This window comes from Acipenser ruthenus, chromosome 17, assembly GCF_902713425.1.
Source record: "Acipenser ruthenus chromosome 17, fAciRut3.2 maternal haplotype, whole genome shotgun sequence".
In the NCBI taxonomy this organism is placed as follows: Eukaryota; Metazoa; Chordata; class Actinopteri; order Acipenseriformes; family Acipenseridae; genus Acipenser; species Acipenser ruthenus.
In genome coordinates, this window is record NC_081205.1 from 31636646 (window position 1) to 31653457 (window position 16812).

The 16812-nt window shown below is 40.6% G+C and overlaps 1 protein-coding gene across 3 annotated transcripts in view; it reads right to left on the reverse strand.

Annotated features, from left to right (window-relative positions):
- Positions 1-1907: 1907 nt before the first annotated feature.
- The window catches only part of LOC117423618 (DIS3-like exonuclease 2), an 84139-nt gene continuing 69234 nt past the window's right edge, over positions 1908-16812 (reverse strand). For all 3 annotated transcript variants that reach the window (XM_034039677.3, XM_058990399.1, XM_058990400.1), the window contains exons 15-21: positions 9019-9202; positions 8185-8271; positions 7278-7425; positions 6556-6686; positions 6193-6297; positions 5750-5851; positions 1908-4383 (exon numbers count right to left, since the gene is read on the reverse strand). In XM_034039677.3, the coding sequence (XP_033895568.2) occupies positions 4285-4383; positions 5750-5851; positions 6193-6297; positions 6556-6686; positions 7278-7425; positions 8185-8271; positions 9019-9202 (856 nt within the window). In that variant the 3' untranslated portion in view covers positions 1908-4284. The remainder of the gene's footprint in view (positions 4384-5749; positions 5852-6192; positions 6298-6555; positions 6687-7277; positions 7426-8184; positions 8272-9018; positions 9203-16812) is intronic.

A 16812-nucleotide genomic window follows, 5' to 3' on the forward strand; every position in this document is an offset into this window, starting at 1 on the left:
GCAAGCACCAGCAGTAAGATTGTCATTCTGGTCCTCTATTGGTCTGTACACAACACTGAGCAGCTTCAGCTCTGCAGGTTTTATTTTAGGTTATCCCAGGCAAGCAGCTTTTTACCTGCGGACTCAAGAGTTACAAAGTGCACAGCGGCAATAAATATAAAGACAAAGAAGATGCAAATAACTGCATAACCCTGTGGAAGGGTGGTGGGTAATTCACTGACACACGGGAGACACAGATGATTTTGACAGCACCGCACAGGTGCCCAGTTTTATTTAGTGGGGCAGTTCCACGTTTTGGCCCGCAGAGGGCGCTGTTGTCTGGTCTGCCTATCACCAATGTCTTGATAGACAGAGACACAGAGGTACCAGGGGTGGTACCGTTCTAAGGTATAGGCGCACTCGCAGGTGCTCAAACCAAAAATAAGCAAAAGGAGAAAAGAACAAGGAAAATAAAACACAGTAATCAAAAACTACAAATAAAAGGTGTTGCACTCGGCAGCTTCACCCCGACCGTCGCTACCCGCACGGTCCGGGTCTCCGTCCTACCCTCGCCGCTCCCTCAGACTGCTAAAACAAATACTGATGGGGTCTGCCCACGGTTTCCCCGCTAACCCTGTTCTCTTCCTTTTCTCTATTTATTTCTATCGGGGTTTTCCTCCCTGACCGTGTTCAGGATCGGGACCAGTGCGTCCGCACGTCTTTTTCCTCTCAAAGGGGCAGACCTGAGGGAACAGCAGAATGATATTTTATAGGGCTAGCAATTCCCCCAAAGACCCGCCTCTCAGCCATTCAGAGAGAAGGAAAGCCCGCACACCCACTCTCCCACCTCTCCGTGTCACTGCCATGACTGACAGGCGGATATTGACGGGCTGCTGCACTCTTCCTGCAGCACTTCGAACACATCAGAAGAGTCAGTACAGGTCTCCCCGTTACAAACCCTTATACCTAAAAATGACCAGCTTCGTCGAATGTGCCATCATGACTGCAATCATGAGAGACAGAAAACGTGCCAGGGCCAAACAGTCTCTACATATAATTAGAGGGCCTCTGCAATACAGGGATTTATTTTAGCATGAGAAACTGAAACTTCTTTACTTTCATACACTGTAGGAATAAGCTTAATTTTTGCACATTTCTAATTTTCAGTTTTGTAACCGGTTTCACTTGCATAATTCTCTTTGGACAGGTGTCAGTGTGCTGAGAGATGTGCTTATCTGAAGAAAGGGTGTTTGTTCTATGCAAACTCGCAGATAAGCCATATGCCAGGCACAGAGATAAGAACAGGAATGGCTGATCAACCCTAATGAAGTGCTATAAGGAGGGCGGTTTGCTGGTTCAGGGAGTTCCTGAAATCAAGGAACAGAGATCAGCAGGAGTTGGCAGCAGGGATCCTTGGACACTCTGTAATATAACCTTCGTCCTGTACTAGACTACTAACTAGAGACTGATCTGTTTATATGATTGTTGCAATCTTGTGTACCCTATCTACTATGTTTATTTTAACTGCTGGCAATAAAGTGGCGATTGTGTAATTGCTTGGTCCTTCACTTTTTAACTGTGTATCATACTTCAAACGGTTTTGTATATGCTACATATCAATTTGCAACAGGAAGCGAAATCTGTTGAACTGGACTAACTGTTATTACAGACAATAGAACAAATGACCAAATAAATACAACAATGCCTGCCTACATTTTTATAACTTTAACTAAACTGGCCCCTAAAGAGTCACCATGGGTAATATAAGACTTTGAAAGAGGGCTCTCCTTATACCCTTGGTTTCCCAGACTGCATTAATTAGTGCGGTTTCAAACGGTCTCGGAGGGCAAAGTATTGCACTTATAGCACAGGGTACCGAGGAAATCACTGCAGCATGAAATAACAAAAGCATCGCAAGAATTCAGAGCAGCATTTCCAAGTTGTTTATTGGATGATATTGAGCAGCTGATAAACAGTAACTTGCCTGGTAACAGAAATGTACATTACATTTACAATCACATCAGCTTACAATATCACATAATGCCTTATCACAAGCACCACTGCAGTTTTTTTCACTTTTTTGGTTTAATGTCTATTAATGTTCTAATAACAACATACAATAAATATCTCATGTTTTGAGTACATATACACACAGTTTTCACCAGAAAGCAAGTTGGACATTATCTGATTACAAGTAGTGCTAGCCAAGCCAAATCCATGTTCTTCCCTTTTGAAAGTCCCAGCAATATCATCACGGATCCCACTTTTTGTCATTTGAAAATCTTCAGGTTTTTTTTTTTTTGCCTGAGTTATGCAGATAATGCATCCGGCATCCTGGTTTCCAATTGCTTCATTTGTTGTTCAGATTCTCTCCAATGACCTTGCTGCAGTCACAGACCATGTGACCAACAGCACAGGTACCAGAATGCAGCAGGTTTTCTAGTGATTTATTTGAAATATCTGCATATCCTGAATAACAGAACACAAAAGAATTCAAAAGATTTTCGCGCACAATAAAGGGACAGTAATAATGTTAATAGACCTCAGATTTAAGTATATACATTTTAAACCATTGGATAGCACTCATTTAACACAATTATTAGAAGTGACCTTGACAACACAGTGGTCAAGAGCCATGCCTTTAGGACCCTCTTTGTACACAACGTTGAGAAGCACTGAAAAAGATCAGTAGGCTGAGAGTCAGGGTATAATAAGCAGCTAACTGTAAACAAAGGCAACTGAGCTTTTGCGTGTCCTGCACTCAGCCTCATGGCGTGGCAGTGGTTACAGTGGTTACAGTGGGATCCGGATTTCAAGTTTTGGTCGTGCAATGCAGGTTGCAAAAGCAGAAAAGCTGGAAAACCCTAATAGCTTCACACGCAGAGGTAACCAGAAGCTTAAACTTGGCATAGCTATGTTGTGGCTTGCAAGATCTACTGTTGTCCAAAAACTGCCCATTCTTTCCAATCGTTACAGCTGATGTTTAGCATTCTTAAAATCGGCATTTCATACAGTCAGACAAGCTGTGCTGAATAAGGAGTAACACATGCATGTATATTTATTTTAATGCATTTTTCTTGGTGAAAACATTGCTTTGCCACTTGTCACAATGTTTTCATTAAATAATTAAATGCAACCGTCTCAGAAAAAAGTTTCTTATTTAAATGTTTAAATTATTAAAAAAAAAAAGTAACCTGACATGAAATGTCAAAATGCCATTTTAATGAGCTCATTCCTCTAGCACAACATTTAAAATCTCAAAAGACATTTAAAAAGACTTAAGGTTTTTCTGCACTTAGCAATTACAATTAAATCAAATTGCTGAAGGGAATATCACACCCAGAATTATTAAAAAAAAAAAAAAAAAAAAAAAAAAGCATTTGCGTCCTATATTAAAGGCTTTTGACTTTGGAGTGCCCTTGGACTTCCATTTCCACTGCAGCTCTCTTAACAGACGTGCTATTCAAATACAGCAGCTGTTCTTGAACCCCAAAGAGACATTAGTTAGGTGGCTTAGTGGTTATTATCTTAATTTGGTTCAGATGTAATTTCACTCACAGGAGTGCAACAAAAAAACACAACACAATACCCAATTGTTCTTTAAAGTCGTATCTCAATAGTGCATACACCTGGAATTCAAGAACATACATAAAACACGAAACAAAGGGTGAGAGCTTATACCCACCCCCCCCAGACTGGTGACAGACGAAACACATTCTTACTACATCAGGCAAAGCTGGAGACGTACAAACGATTACACTGTTCCAGTGCCAAAGGGAAAACACAAACTGTTCATGGTGCAAAACTAAGGACCGTTGTCTAGAAGATTAAAAACGTATTAAATAAAAACAAAGCAGCACCCCAAATTTAATTGCATCATTTAAAAATGTAACTACAAATCATACAATAGGGATTAACACAATGTTAGCCTAGCCAGCACAGAACTCGTATCATTTCAGAGCTGGTACTGTGTGTCCTGCAGTGTAAGGGTTTGGGAGTTGTCTTCAGTGAATAAAAGGTTACATTGACCTGTAAACACTTGTTTTTGTTTCACTTCTCCTCACTGTGGATGATGCTGTTAAAAATGTCACTTAAGAACATATATATTTAAAAAAAAAAAAAAAGGTACTGTGCAGGTGCGTTGCACCAAAACAAACTTAACACTTTAAAAACAATTATTTAAAACAAAATGAGTGCATCATCCCATTTTTGACCTTTTTCTATTTCTATAATTGTTTTTTCTTTTTCACGCAGCTTTTGGACACTCCATTCAGGGGAGGCCGTGGTATTTTCCTTCTCTGGATTTCATGACATCATCTCACACGGTCGTTTCAGAATGGCGCTGTATTTCATGGGGCCTTCAGCCTTCAACACCACATCCACCAGCGTGAAAATCGAGAGCTCCTAGACAAACAGGAAACGGGAAATACAGAATGAGTAGAAACAGGGACAGCTCCAGAAGAGTACTATTCCAAACCATAACTTTGAATGCTCCGGGCTGTCCCACTATTGAGCTCCACCTTGCTGGTGTGTGTAAACATGAAGCAAGATTAATGATTACAAAAATACTGGACTCAGTCTTCTTTTTTTTGGTTTTGTGTTTTTCGCGTTTAATAAACAGCTTGGTACGTTACGGTTGTCATTTGGTTTATCACTCTTGTGTAACTTGAAAGCAGATTGCAACAGTGTCATTGACAAAACAGAGGTTCAACTTGCAATAGCATTGGCTGTAATGTTTTAAGAAGTAACTAATTGCAAAAATCGTACATTGGTCTCTTGCACCTTTTCTCTCGCTCTTATCTCCAACACTGAATACAAAAGCACCAAAGTTCGTCATTCCCGGTCGTGTACTATCGGACCTCACAACCCCCACCTCCACGATTTCAAGGAACCATTTCCACTCTGCAGTGTAATGATTTTATTATATTACATTACTATTAAATCCTTTGTTTCTGCTTATTAAAGCAGAAACAAAGGATTTATCATCCCTCCGAGGTCACAGCTGCACTCTGAGTTATGAAAAGCCAGTTACTCCCTACATGGGTGTATTTCAGCAGTGTAGAGTAGTGGTTAGGGCTCTGGACTTGATCGGAGGGTCGTGGGTTCAATCCCTGGTGGTGAACACTGCTGCTGTACCCTTGAGCAAGGTACTTTACCTATATTGCTCCAGTAAAAACCCAACTGTATAAATTGGTAATTGTATGTAAAAATAATGTGTAAAAAAATAATGTAATTGTATTTAAAAATAATGTGATAGCTTGTAACAATTGTAAGTTGCCCCGGATAAGGGCGTCTGCCAAGAAATAAATAATTTCGAGCCACGTCCTTTAAATAGTTGATCCTCAACAACCGTGTGCTTTATGCAAAAGAATACATATATACTGTACAGCTTCACTTATCTCATCTCCAACTACCATTAATGGAAAATTATTATTTTGGGATTCATGTAATCTTCATGCATACTTTATGTCAAAATAAATTGTAAAAAAAAAAAACAAATACTGACTGGACTGGGTTCAAACGTTTGAACCAACAGTAACAAGATTTTGTTTATTCTTCCCTGAACCCAGGTTTTTTAGAGGTCAAAGGCATGAGAGAACAGCTAATTAGCTGATAAAATCTAAATAAAATAAAAAGATCAGACAGGCTACTGATGCCCCACCGAGCACAGCCCCTTTTCTTCCTCCTCATATGCGTTCTAGTTGAAAGGCACATCCTGTTCTACAGCATCGGAGTGCAATACCAGGGCTGCCCTGCTCTCAGCACCCACCTGCTGTACTGGTGCCTCCGTCTCAGACTCCGCTGCCCAGATCAACGTCATCTCCGGTTTCTTTCCCACTTTACGGAAATGGAAATCCCGGAGTGGGAGAGCCTGAAAAAAAATACAAAAAAGGAGAGGATATCTTATTTTCCAAGTTTCTATTTTTCTGATCCTTTCTCTCCTCTTGGGGTCGAATGAAATCCAGGTGATTTACTGTTACCGTAGCATGCCTTAACACAACAATCTATTCCAGTAGCCAAGCACAATTTTCTTAACAGACAACCATTAAAAATGAAATCGGTTCCACCAAAAGTGCTGCAAGAACCTGCTATGAAGCACACATTGATGATTAACATGATCCAGGGACCTTACATTTACACTACGTTGGGTGGTGCCTATAAATCTGCTCATATGAGGATTTAGCCTGAGCGTCGTTCCTGGCGTATACCCACATTGCAGTAAATGCGCTTCTGCACGCCGTATCTCAGCACCAGCACGTCGAAGGACTGGTCCAGGACTCCCATCACCATGGCTTCAGACTCCAGGGGGCCAGACTCCTATGAACATCGAAGACCGAAGTTTTACATCATACAGTTACTGCCTTTAAGGAGAAACTACTTAACCAGCATTGTCACAACACAGTAATTCTGTACACTGAAGCTAAACGCTGTTGCTTTTATTTAAATAAAAATAAAGAAAACATAAATAAGTGCAAATGACCAGGGGATTGTTATTACCTAGGCAGCAGAAAAGACTGCAAGACGGTGCTGGAAGTTTTAACAGTGCAGTACTGAGAATGCAATCAGAGTGGATACCTTGACGAGGACAGCGAAGAAGAGGTCCGCGCTCAGCTCCTGCACTCGCTTGGAGGCCATCTTCTTGTCGTTGCAATGGGACGCCTGCTTCTGCACGTCACTCTGACACAAGCTCACCCGGGGCCCACAGCCTGCCACAAGGGATGAAATGTTAATGCCTTTATGAATGAACCACACGTCAGTTAAATCGCATTTAATAGTAATAAAAATTGATTACATACTGTAACTGAAGAAACAAAACAGAATAAACCACCTCAACTGGTAAAATAGAGATTAAAGTTTCAATGTATAATAATTTCAAAAGAAAAAAAATAAAAATAAAACTATTCAGACTGTTCATATCACTTGCGTTTTTAAAGAGCGCAGACGTTTTGGTGACACTGAATGAAATAGAAGCCAAACCTCCCTCTCCATTAAAAATGAAGGAGTTACAGTTGAGTGCTGTCCTCTACAGGTGGTTTATGAGTAGTGCATATTTCTGTAGTCACACTCTGTATCCACACAGCTAACCAGTGAGAATAGTCACACTAGCAGGTAAGAGGTTGACTTCATAGAGATTTTTTAAATTGTTATAAAAAATAAAAAGGTCACAAATATAAAGCTCTAGTACATGTCAACAACGTACTGACAGTCTCAAAGGTGAAGTTTTATTTTTATTCTGTGGTGATGACTGCGCGAGGATGTAAACCTGGGGGTTGATCACATGATCCGAGGGCACCTACCCAGCGAGGCAGCCAGCAGTCTGTGCACAATGATGTCAGCGTAGCGCCTGATCGGGGAGGTGAAGTGGGTGTAGAAGGGAACGTTCAGAGCGTAGTGTCGGAACAGGGCCTCTGCCTTCAGGACCCCAGTACAGAAATACACAGCCATCTGGAATTAAACAGCTTTCCTCATTAACCCAAACACCAGCTAAACTCCGAAGCGATGGCTTCCACTGGCACTAGGGGCGGATGTGGAATGCAAAGCCTGAATCAAAAAGCTTTTCTGCTGTTCCTGTCCCCTTCATCAGGGTGGTTACAAAGTCTCATAGGCAAGAGTAGAAGTTGTGACAATGAGGATGACATCATGTGGCAGCTGCACTGTACCTAGCACATTCTTCAACAATGTCTATACTCTTGCAGAGAGATTACGATTGTGCTGAGAATTTAGGTATTAAAGTACAGCATGCTGTACCACAGCTAACATGACAACAGTGCCGACTGAGCCATAATAAGCGATTCCAGTTTCAAACAGGGTACCTTTGATGGAATGGTTTGTAAAGGAATCAATATTGGAATGCATTGTGTTTCACAAGGTAGCCATGTGAATAAGTGAGCCAGCCAGTTTACTGCAGTTGGAAAGAGTTAAGGAAGCCGCCCCATAGCTTCTTGTTTTGCTGTTAACCAGCTCATTGGTTTTATTTGCCTGCGAGTCCGCCAGCAAATTGTGAACGAACGGGCCATTACATGGAGTAAATGAGACAATTAATCATCACAGTGCAATTAATATGGGACCGACACTGAAATCAGCAATCTGAAGGCTTAAAAAACTTGTCCTGTATTGCTCCCCAATACAAAATCTACACCACAACTAAAACTAAAACAGTAACAGAGAGAGAAAAACAGAGAAAACAGACAAGCGGCTCCCAACCTGCATTGGGCGAGAGCACATGTGAGTCAGGACCTCCTTTCTGGCACTGCTGTATTCATCCACGCCCAACTCGTCATTCAAGCTTCTCTGTTAGGAGAGCAAAAGAAAGAGTCATTCATATTAAAACACTGTCATTAGAGCATTTAAAAACATTATATCTATCTATCTATCTATCTATCTATCTATCTATCTATCTATCTATCTATCTATCTATCTACCTACCTACCTATCTATCTATCTATCTATCTATCTATCTATCTCTTGGTCAAGGGTTCAGAGAATACAAATCTGAGGCGACGCAAACATCAAAACACACAGCAATTCACACACACACACACACAGTAATATATATATATATAAAAATGTATTTTTAATGCAAGTAATCCATTTTAACCAATACATTTTTTGCTGGACTGTTTTGTTAGGTGCTATGGAATCCTGAAGCATCTCTGGCATATACACAGAGTACAGTTTTAACTGGCTCATTAAAACTTACATTATTAAACTTTGTGTATTCAATTAAAAACAGATCTTACCCTTTGACCCTTTGAAATAGGAACTTAATTCATATCTTACCGACACCCAGTACCAAGTTGGGATCCAAAGGCAGAACACTAATCTCCCACAAAACTTGCGTTGGGCACATCACCTGCACTGTATTTGTGAACTCTTATTTGACTCGGCACTGGTCCTGAACTCAGTCCTCACTCTCACACCTGCAGCTGGGAAGACAGCACTATCTCTCCACTGTATCAGCTAGTCTGGCTTCTGTACCCACAGTTACACCCCCCCCCCCCCCCGCAGTACATTACAGGGCCTGGTTCTGATACCTACATTGAGAGCTCCTGCAGAGCTGAAGTCCAGCTTCAGGCCCATCTGGTCACAGAACTCCAGCAGGTCGTCCACCATCTTGGTCTGGGGTGGCGGGTGGCACCGCAGCAGTGCCTGGTCCGGGAAAGACCGGTAGATCTGATGGGCAGTGGCCATGTTCGCAAGAAGCATGAACTCCTCCACCAACCTGTTAGAAACAAAGCAAACAGAACAGGGAGCTTTTAACTTCAGCTCCAGGGGAGATTGAACACACTACAAAAAAAAATAATAATAATAATAATATTGGTATAATCCAACATTGCCAGTGATACCCATCTTATAGAGCATCACAAAATGGCCCGCTCACAAATAAATAGGAGGGTTAATTAATGTCTATGCAACTGTGACCATTCATAATATTATGAAAGCTGGAGGTGAAAGCACATCATCTTGTTTCATGCAATACACCACACACTTCCTGCTACAACCTACAAGAACAGCAGAGGGCAGCATTGGTCTGTCAATAGCTTCTGATGGTAGCGCATTGCAACCAGTTATAATGCATACAAAAAGCAAAGTCCAATCATCATTGATGATGTACTAAATACAAATAAATGTCACCCCAAATTTACTCTGCTTATTAAATTGCAAATTCTTTTCTCATATTTACTAAAAAATAAAAAAAATAGCCCATGTTTTAAGATCTCTCCGCAGGAGTCTGTCTTTCAATTTTCACTGCCTCACTAATGACCAGAGCAACACAGACGGCTAAACTCCACGAGCGGTGCTTCCCGGTACCTAATGAAGTCTGTGTAGTGGTGATAGGGATTATTTCTCCTCGAAGGCATTACATACGCTCTTTAGTTTTTATGGGACTGGTAAGTCATTAAGACCTGTCATTTTCTTATCAGCCAGGTAGGTGCAAGTGGCCTGGCGTCATTCTCGGAGCTCTTAATGTTCTCAGATTATTAGAGAATTGGTCCCCTGGCATGTGGCAGTAGGTTAGAAAGAAAAAAATCAGAATTGCAAACGAGTCAAAGTCCTGTAATAAACTACTGAAATACAGCTGACTAATGTGTCCCCATACGCTGGGTTTGATAAACGTGTTGTGCACCATGATTTACTGCAGACCAATAAAAAAATAAAATAAAATAAAAAGGCAAACAGTTAAAAATAGCAGCAACCCAAAATATACTCCAGTATTCAATCATGGAGTGAACAGGACACTCACTTGACAGCGCTCCAGGAAAAAGCAGGAAAGGTGATTTTCTGCAGAAGCACGAGGGTCCACCCCCCCCACTTCTCGGTGTACTCCAATCACTACAATCAAAGTGTGGTATTTCTATATAGCTGGTCTTTTGATTCCAGGTCTGACCGACAGCCAAGCTCCTATTTTTTCTCCTGCAGCAGGACAGCAGCAGCAGTTTTGTGATGCAGAGTAATATGTAATAAAGAACAGGAGGGATATAAAGCAGGTATGAGGAGCACATTAAAGTGTGCAGTAGCCAGAGATTACTTGCACTTCTTCACCTGCAGTGTAATTAGCTGGGCATAGGGAAAAAAAAAAAAAACAGAAACAACTGCATCTAATAAATTACACTTCTGAGAATCAGATACATTTCTTTTCTGCTCCCCTGACAAACAAACCGAGTGCTTCGCTGAATGACAAGAAGAGGTAATTTTGTGCAATTGCCTTTTTGTAACCTGGTTACAGAGGTCCTTCTGCATGGTTTGAGCAGCATCTCCTTTGCTTAAACTGTGTTTGTAATTAAGGGGTGACACAAACACATTCCAGGTGTTCAGGTTTAAAAATTATGCTAGTATATTCAGGCTGAACATCAAAAGCAATCCCAATATAGACTGTCGGGTCCATTTTCTTATTTAAATGGGTAATAAATATTAAAAAAACTCACTTAACTGAAATGCAAAACGCAAAACAAGGCATTCTGCCAACCGTGGTTTAAGAAACATCAAAGCTGGTAAAAACGCTTGGCATTTAGGCAGGATACCTGTCCCGCTGTTTGAGTCTTTTCAAGCTGTCAGTGCTTCCGCTGCTCAGTGCCAGGGGGTGTCTCTCGAACCCCTACGACGGCGTGGAAATCACTAAATGAAAAGGCACCCACCTTCAAGGTGGTCTGCTTGTGCATTATGTAAATGGGATTTGAAAGTCAATTCTCGGGAGAGGAGTCGAGGACCACATCATTTAGACATTTACATATCTTAAAAGGCTGGAGTTGATGTATTCTTTGACCTGATGCAAGATGAAACCCTGTTCACTCCTTAGTATTTATATTTATTGAGAAAAAGAATCTCACAGTCTGCTGCAGGGTCAGCGAAACTTAAAAGGAACGATTTTATTACATATTTAAAAATGTGTATTGTTACCACGGGCTACAGCTTGAAGTACAGCAATTCTTACAAGAAAGCAATGAAATGCTTCTGAACGCTCAGCAATTACATTCTGCAAATGATATCAAATAAAAACTACTTGAAATTACCACCAATTAAGCACAGCTGGAAGTTACTGCACCAGAGACTCCACAGTGAATGAACATTTAATTATATTACATTACAGCCTCTGGAGAAGTAGGTCACTCCAGATAAAACTTATTTTTTATTAATTAAATTAAATAGAACAAAAAGTGCAAAAACTAAAACAAAGACTTTTTTATATATTTATATCAATTGTTATAATTTGGAGATCACAAATGCTTCAGTGTTAATATATTTCAGGTCCGAGCACCATAAAACAGTGCATGACTTAAAAAGCCAAAAAGGACAACATCCACTTGAAAACAAACAGGGGGAGCGAGGTCGTCATTCCTTATTCACAACACGTACGCTAAACTAACTGTGGCACTGGCACAAAGAGAGACTCGTCGACGCTGAAAACTTTTTGCACTTGTATGCAGAAAGTGACCTTTTGTCTCAAAATGAGACTTCAAAGTGCCATTGAGGTTAAATGAAGTGTAAAATCCATTAGGGAGAACAGCCCCTTGACAACAACAAACACCAGCATGGCCCCGCCCCCTTCCAGAGAACTTCCACCTTGAGCCCGCCCCCACGAGACCCCGCCCCCGACAGTAGCCAGCACAGGAAACCACAGTGGACTCTTCAGAGAGGCCTCGGACACCTGCACTGCAATGCAATAGGCATCCTGTCACCTTTTAATATGGGCTGTTCATTTGAGTAATTTCACAGTGTCCGGGGAGCCTGTAGTAAACTAAACAGATGTGTAAAAGTAAAGGAGACCCTCATTATAAACTGTGTGTAATGTAAAAGGCAATGCTCGAAGGCACATTCAGCGGCAGGATGTTTCTCGGCTGCTGCCATGGTTTTGTTCACACATGATGGATCTGTGTTAAAGATTGGTCACAGCCTGTAAGCAGAGCCTGAGGTCCGTAGGCAGACCCTCCCAATTAGATGGCACACGGGGAGAAGAGAAGAAAAAAAAACGGCGGCTTTCATTCCCTGGGAAAGTTTGGAGAGGCCAACAACAAAGCCATCCCAACCGATCTGCATTTGTCACTCCACTGGGCGAACACTGCTCCACATTTAAACTTCCCTTTGAGTCATTCTGTGAGAAAAACAATATTTTTAGCTTCTTAGCCACACACACACACAAAACAAATGGCACATTGGTGCAAAACTGGGATGTATAGCAATAGCAATTTATTTTGTAGCTATCGGCTGGGTGCTTCAATGGGTATGCTTCAGGACGACAGATACGACACAATACAATTCAATCTGTCATTTTTGCAAACTGTTTTGTAAAAACAAAATGTTGATCTGAATAGAAACAAAATCGCAAACTTTCTTTCAGAAGTGGCTGTTTGAACCCCTTGATGCTGTTGACAACGTGGCACAAGTGAAGCAGATGAAACCCCAGCAGGATTAACATGGGACTGGCACTGAGCTATCCCTTTAAAACCCCATTCGATCAGATTAATCTGAAACCATTCAATAATACCAAAGCTCCTGGTGTGCTTTTTCTGTAAACATTTGTCCTGATCACTTAAAATTAAATTTCAGGTTTGGAGGGGAGAAATTTGCTTCTAAAAAAACAACGGTTTGACAATGGTTTGAGACACCTTGGGTAAGCAGCACCACCACCCCCATGCCCAGTCAGGCTAGTGGTTTACATTTGCAAATTCATTTTTACCAAAATGGAACTACATCCGCCGTGCTTTATACTGTGTCAGTGCTGGAACTGTAGTTAATAAAATTACAAATAAATAACACTGCATAACAGCCCTTGTAAAAATACCAGGGGTAAAAGGCCTGCTTTGATTGTGTTTGCTTTTTGTCCTGCTTACTAACACAGCAGCACAAACGGTTGACCTTTACCCTGCGGGGTGACCATTGTCAGGACAGTTTAATACTCCAGCCCTGCCATGGCAATCAGAAGTCACTTCAATGCCACGCAGCCTTGTTGCGCAGGCCGGCATTCCCGCTCTACTTGAGGTTTGCCCTTTAAGTTTCTAAGTTTTTCTTTTTTCTTTTTTGTCTTTTTTATAACTGATAAAATGTGATTTTTTTTTCTTTTCTTTTTACAAAAAACACTGTGACGCAAACAAGTATTTAGAGATAACTAAAAATAACGCTTTGGGTGTTATAATCCTGCAGGGGGCTGGTGAAGAGACAGCTTAAACTCAAGACAAAGCCATCTGGTTTGGCAAACACTTAAAAAAAAACAAAAACAAAAAAACAAGGAGAGTAAAATTAATTTAATGCATTGATCAGGCTGGGTTTTTATTTTTTTGGAACTCCCTAACTCCTTGATAAGAGCAAATGGATCTGATCTGATGATGTGCTTTCCCCAGTTATGTTCCAGTGATTTACTGTAAGCCTGAAAATAGAAGATTTACACAGTGAAGATGCATGATGTTTATGGACACAATTACCATCCAGGTGGTTAAGAAACATTCCTGTCAAAGAGATGAACACAAAATAGCACTACAAAAAGTGTGTGTACAAAAAGGGGTGTGTTATAAAAAAGCTGTGACTATTACTACAAGTAGATAATTACACACACATTGAAGGTTGAATACATATGGCTGGAATGTTCTAAACACTTTTAAATAACCTTATTCTTTTTAATTGAAATGTATAAATGTACATAAGACCCATAAATGTTCACCAAAAGGCTTCCTTCCTTTGTATGAGGAGGGGACGGTTTATGTAAACCACAGCACCGACTCAAACACACACCCAAGCACGTGTATTACAGATGAGCAGGAAGGTCAAGGTGAAGAACAAGCTTCTGAACTTTAATGACATTTCACAACCAATTCAAAACACACTCCCCCACACACACGCACGCACGAGACCATCATGTGTGATCCACCCCAAGCAGGATATCACTAATGCTGAAGTGTTAACCGCATGGCTCAGCCCAACATTACATCTGGTGTGGTCCCTTTTGTTTTAGGTTTCTACTTGGGTTGGGCTTGACAATGGTTTGAATTGTAAACACAAGGAATTAATGGGATCCCTAAACTTGGCGTTCCACGTCTTTGACCCCTCCAGCCTGCCCCCCTGGACATCCTACGAGGCTCCTATATTACTCACAGAAACTGTATAGGCTTAACTGAGAAAACTGAATACGAGCAAACCCTGCAATAGAGTTATGATTGTGAGCACGCAGTAAAAAGGATATTATGCAATTTCATGAGTGTCTTGATTAATTATATATATATATATATATATATATATATATAAAATTAAAAAAGTCCCATGTCAAACACAGGAAATGTTGTAGCAAGTTAAGCAAAACAGACCCGGTCAAGCCAACCCTCCCTTCCCAATATCTACTAGATCAAACTGCAACCAGGAAAAGGGCCAAGAAAAAAGGGCCAATGTTCTTCTGACTCCTAAACTAAACAAGGCGATTGTACAAAGCACAACAATGTGTTCTTCTAGGCTAGGGTCATAGCGCAGAACAAACCTGGCCTGTACAAGACATCAAGTTTAAAACAGCAAGTTCTAGGATGAAAAGCAACCTACACTTATTATTCAATAATAAGCTTAATACAGTTCTGCATTTACTTAAATATTTGCTTACTGTTTAGTACACATTAAAAACAAATCTAGTCTAACCGTTTAAAAGTATGAATAAAACTTGGAGGCAGGAGGCGATTGTTACCACAATTAGAAGATGTGATGATCAAAGGGAATAGACAATACTGCTCCAGGCACATGAATCTCAAAATTAAAACAAGTTATGAAACACTTCATTTTGGAGGCCATGATAAACAGCTTCCTGATTCCTAACTCATGATGATGGAGGCAATAGTGAGAGTAATTGTGTTTTTTTTTGTTTGTTTGTTTTTTTAAATAGCAGAAAACCTGCAAAGGCATCCCAAGTGCCAGCCTTAACACTGGTGCTGACAACCTTGTTTAAAACATTTAACTAGAATCATCACTACCGAGGATGTCAATAGTAATGAGAATTAATGTAAGCTCTACTTTACCCCATGCAGAACGTGCATGACAGAGAAGCATTTAAACATCCAGAAACAGAATGGAGCACTAATGAGAGATTTCTTTAAAACTAGCCCCTTTCAGATGACCCTGGAATTTTATTCACTTCATAATAAGCTGTGGTGCTGAAGGACAGCGGCGCTGAACACCACATGGAAGCTGCTGCTGCCAAGGTAAAAAAAAAAATTTAAAAAAAAATTAAATTCCATGCTTGGAAAACTGGGGCTTGCAAAGCAGTCCCTCAGTCACGTGGCACACCTGGTAGTTCCTTAAGAACCCGAGTACAGACATGGCAGAAATTCTAACCGGCTATTTCATTGGACACCCCTCAGTCTCCGTTCTACGCCATCCGCAATCCTAGCAATAGGCTAGACCCCCAATCCACCGATTCATGACGCCAACACAACCTTCAGTCTGAATGTATTGCTCCCCACGTCACAAGTGCGGACTGTTACCTTACTGATACTACAGTACTGTAGGGAACAGTAGCGTGACAGACAGACACAGGTGTGCTTGGTTTACTAAACTAAGGGGGGGGGGGGGCTTCCATATTCTCTGCTAAATAATCTACATAACTTATTGGATATTGTCAGAAACTAAATTACTCTCATATTCACCAAAGCTTTTAAACATCAGACTTTTTTAAACACTTGTTTTTTTTATAAATACAGCAATCCATCGCATATCTGACTGCAGCGGGACCAGAGTAAGGACGGATATGTAAAAATTATACACAGCTGCAACAATTACTTTATTTCACACAATTATTGTTTTGAGATTCAGCTTTTAAATTAGGGAGCTCCCCTAAATCCCTTGTTTAGAAAGATACAGGGTATTAATGCTTGTGACAGAGTAGCCGTCTGCCGTGTGAATGCGTGCATTCACTGCTGAGTGACAGGCAGGAGATCGAGACGGAGGTTGAAGTTGATACGCCCCGCAGGCAAACAGGATTTATTTACATATCAACACACTGAACAGCTCACATGACACTACCAGCAATGGCAGCGCACAGAGCACATACGACACAGTGTACGAAAACTTTGGTAGGATAAACGGTTAGAGTGGATATGTGATGGATTACTTATATATATATATATATATATATATATATATATATATATATATATATATATATATATATATATATATATATATATATATATATATGATACTCTATACATCTTGCCAAATTAACCTTCAGCGCTGCATTTCCCTTCCATGTTAATGTCCCCAGCAGCCTAAACTGACAATAAAACCATCAACAGAACAGCCTTCTGTAGAAACATGAGAGGACAGGCAAAGAGCAGACTTGCTTTTCAACCACAAATCCAGCAG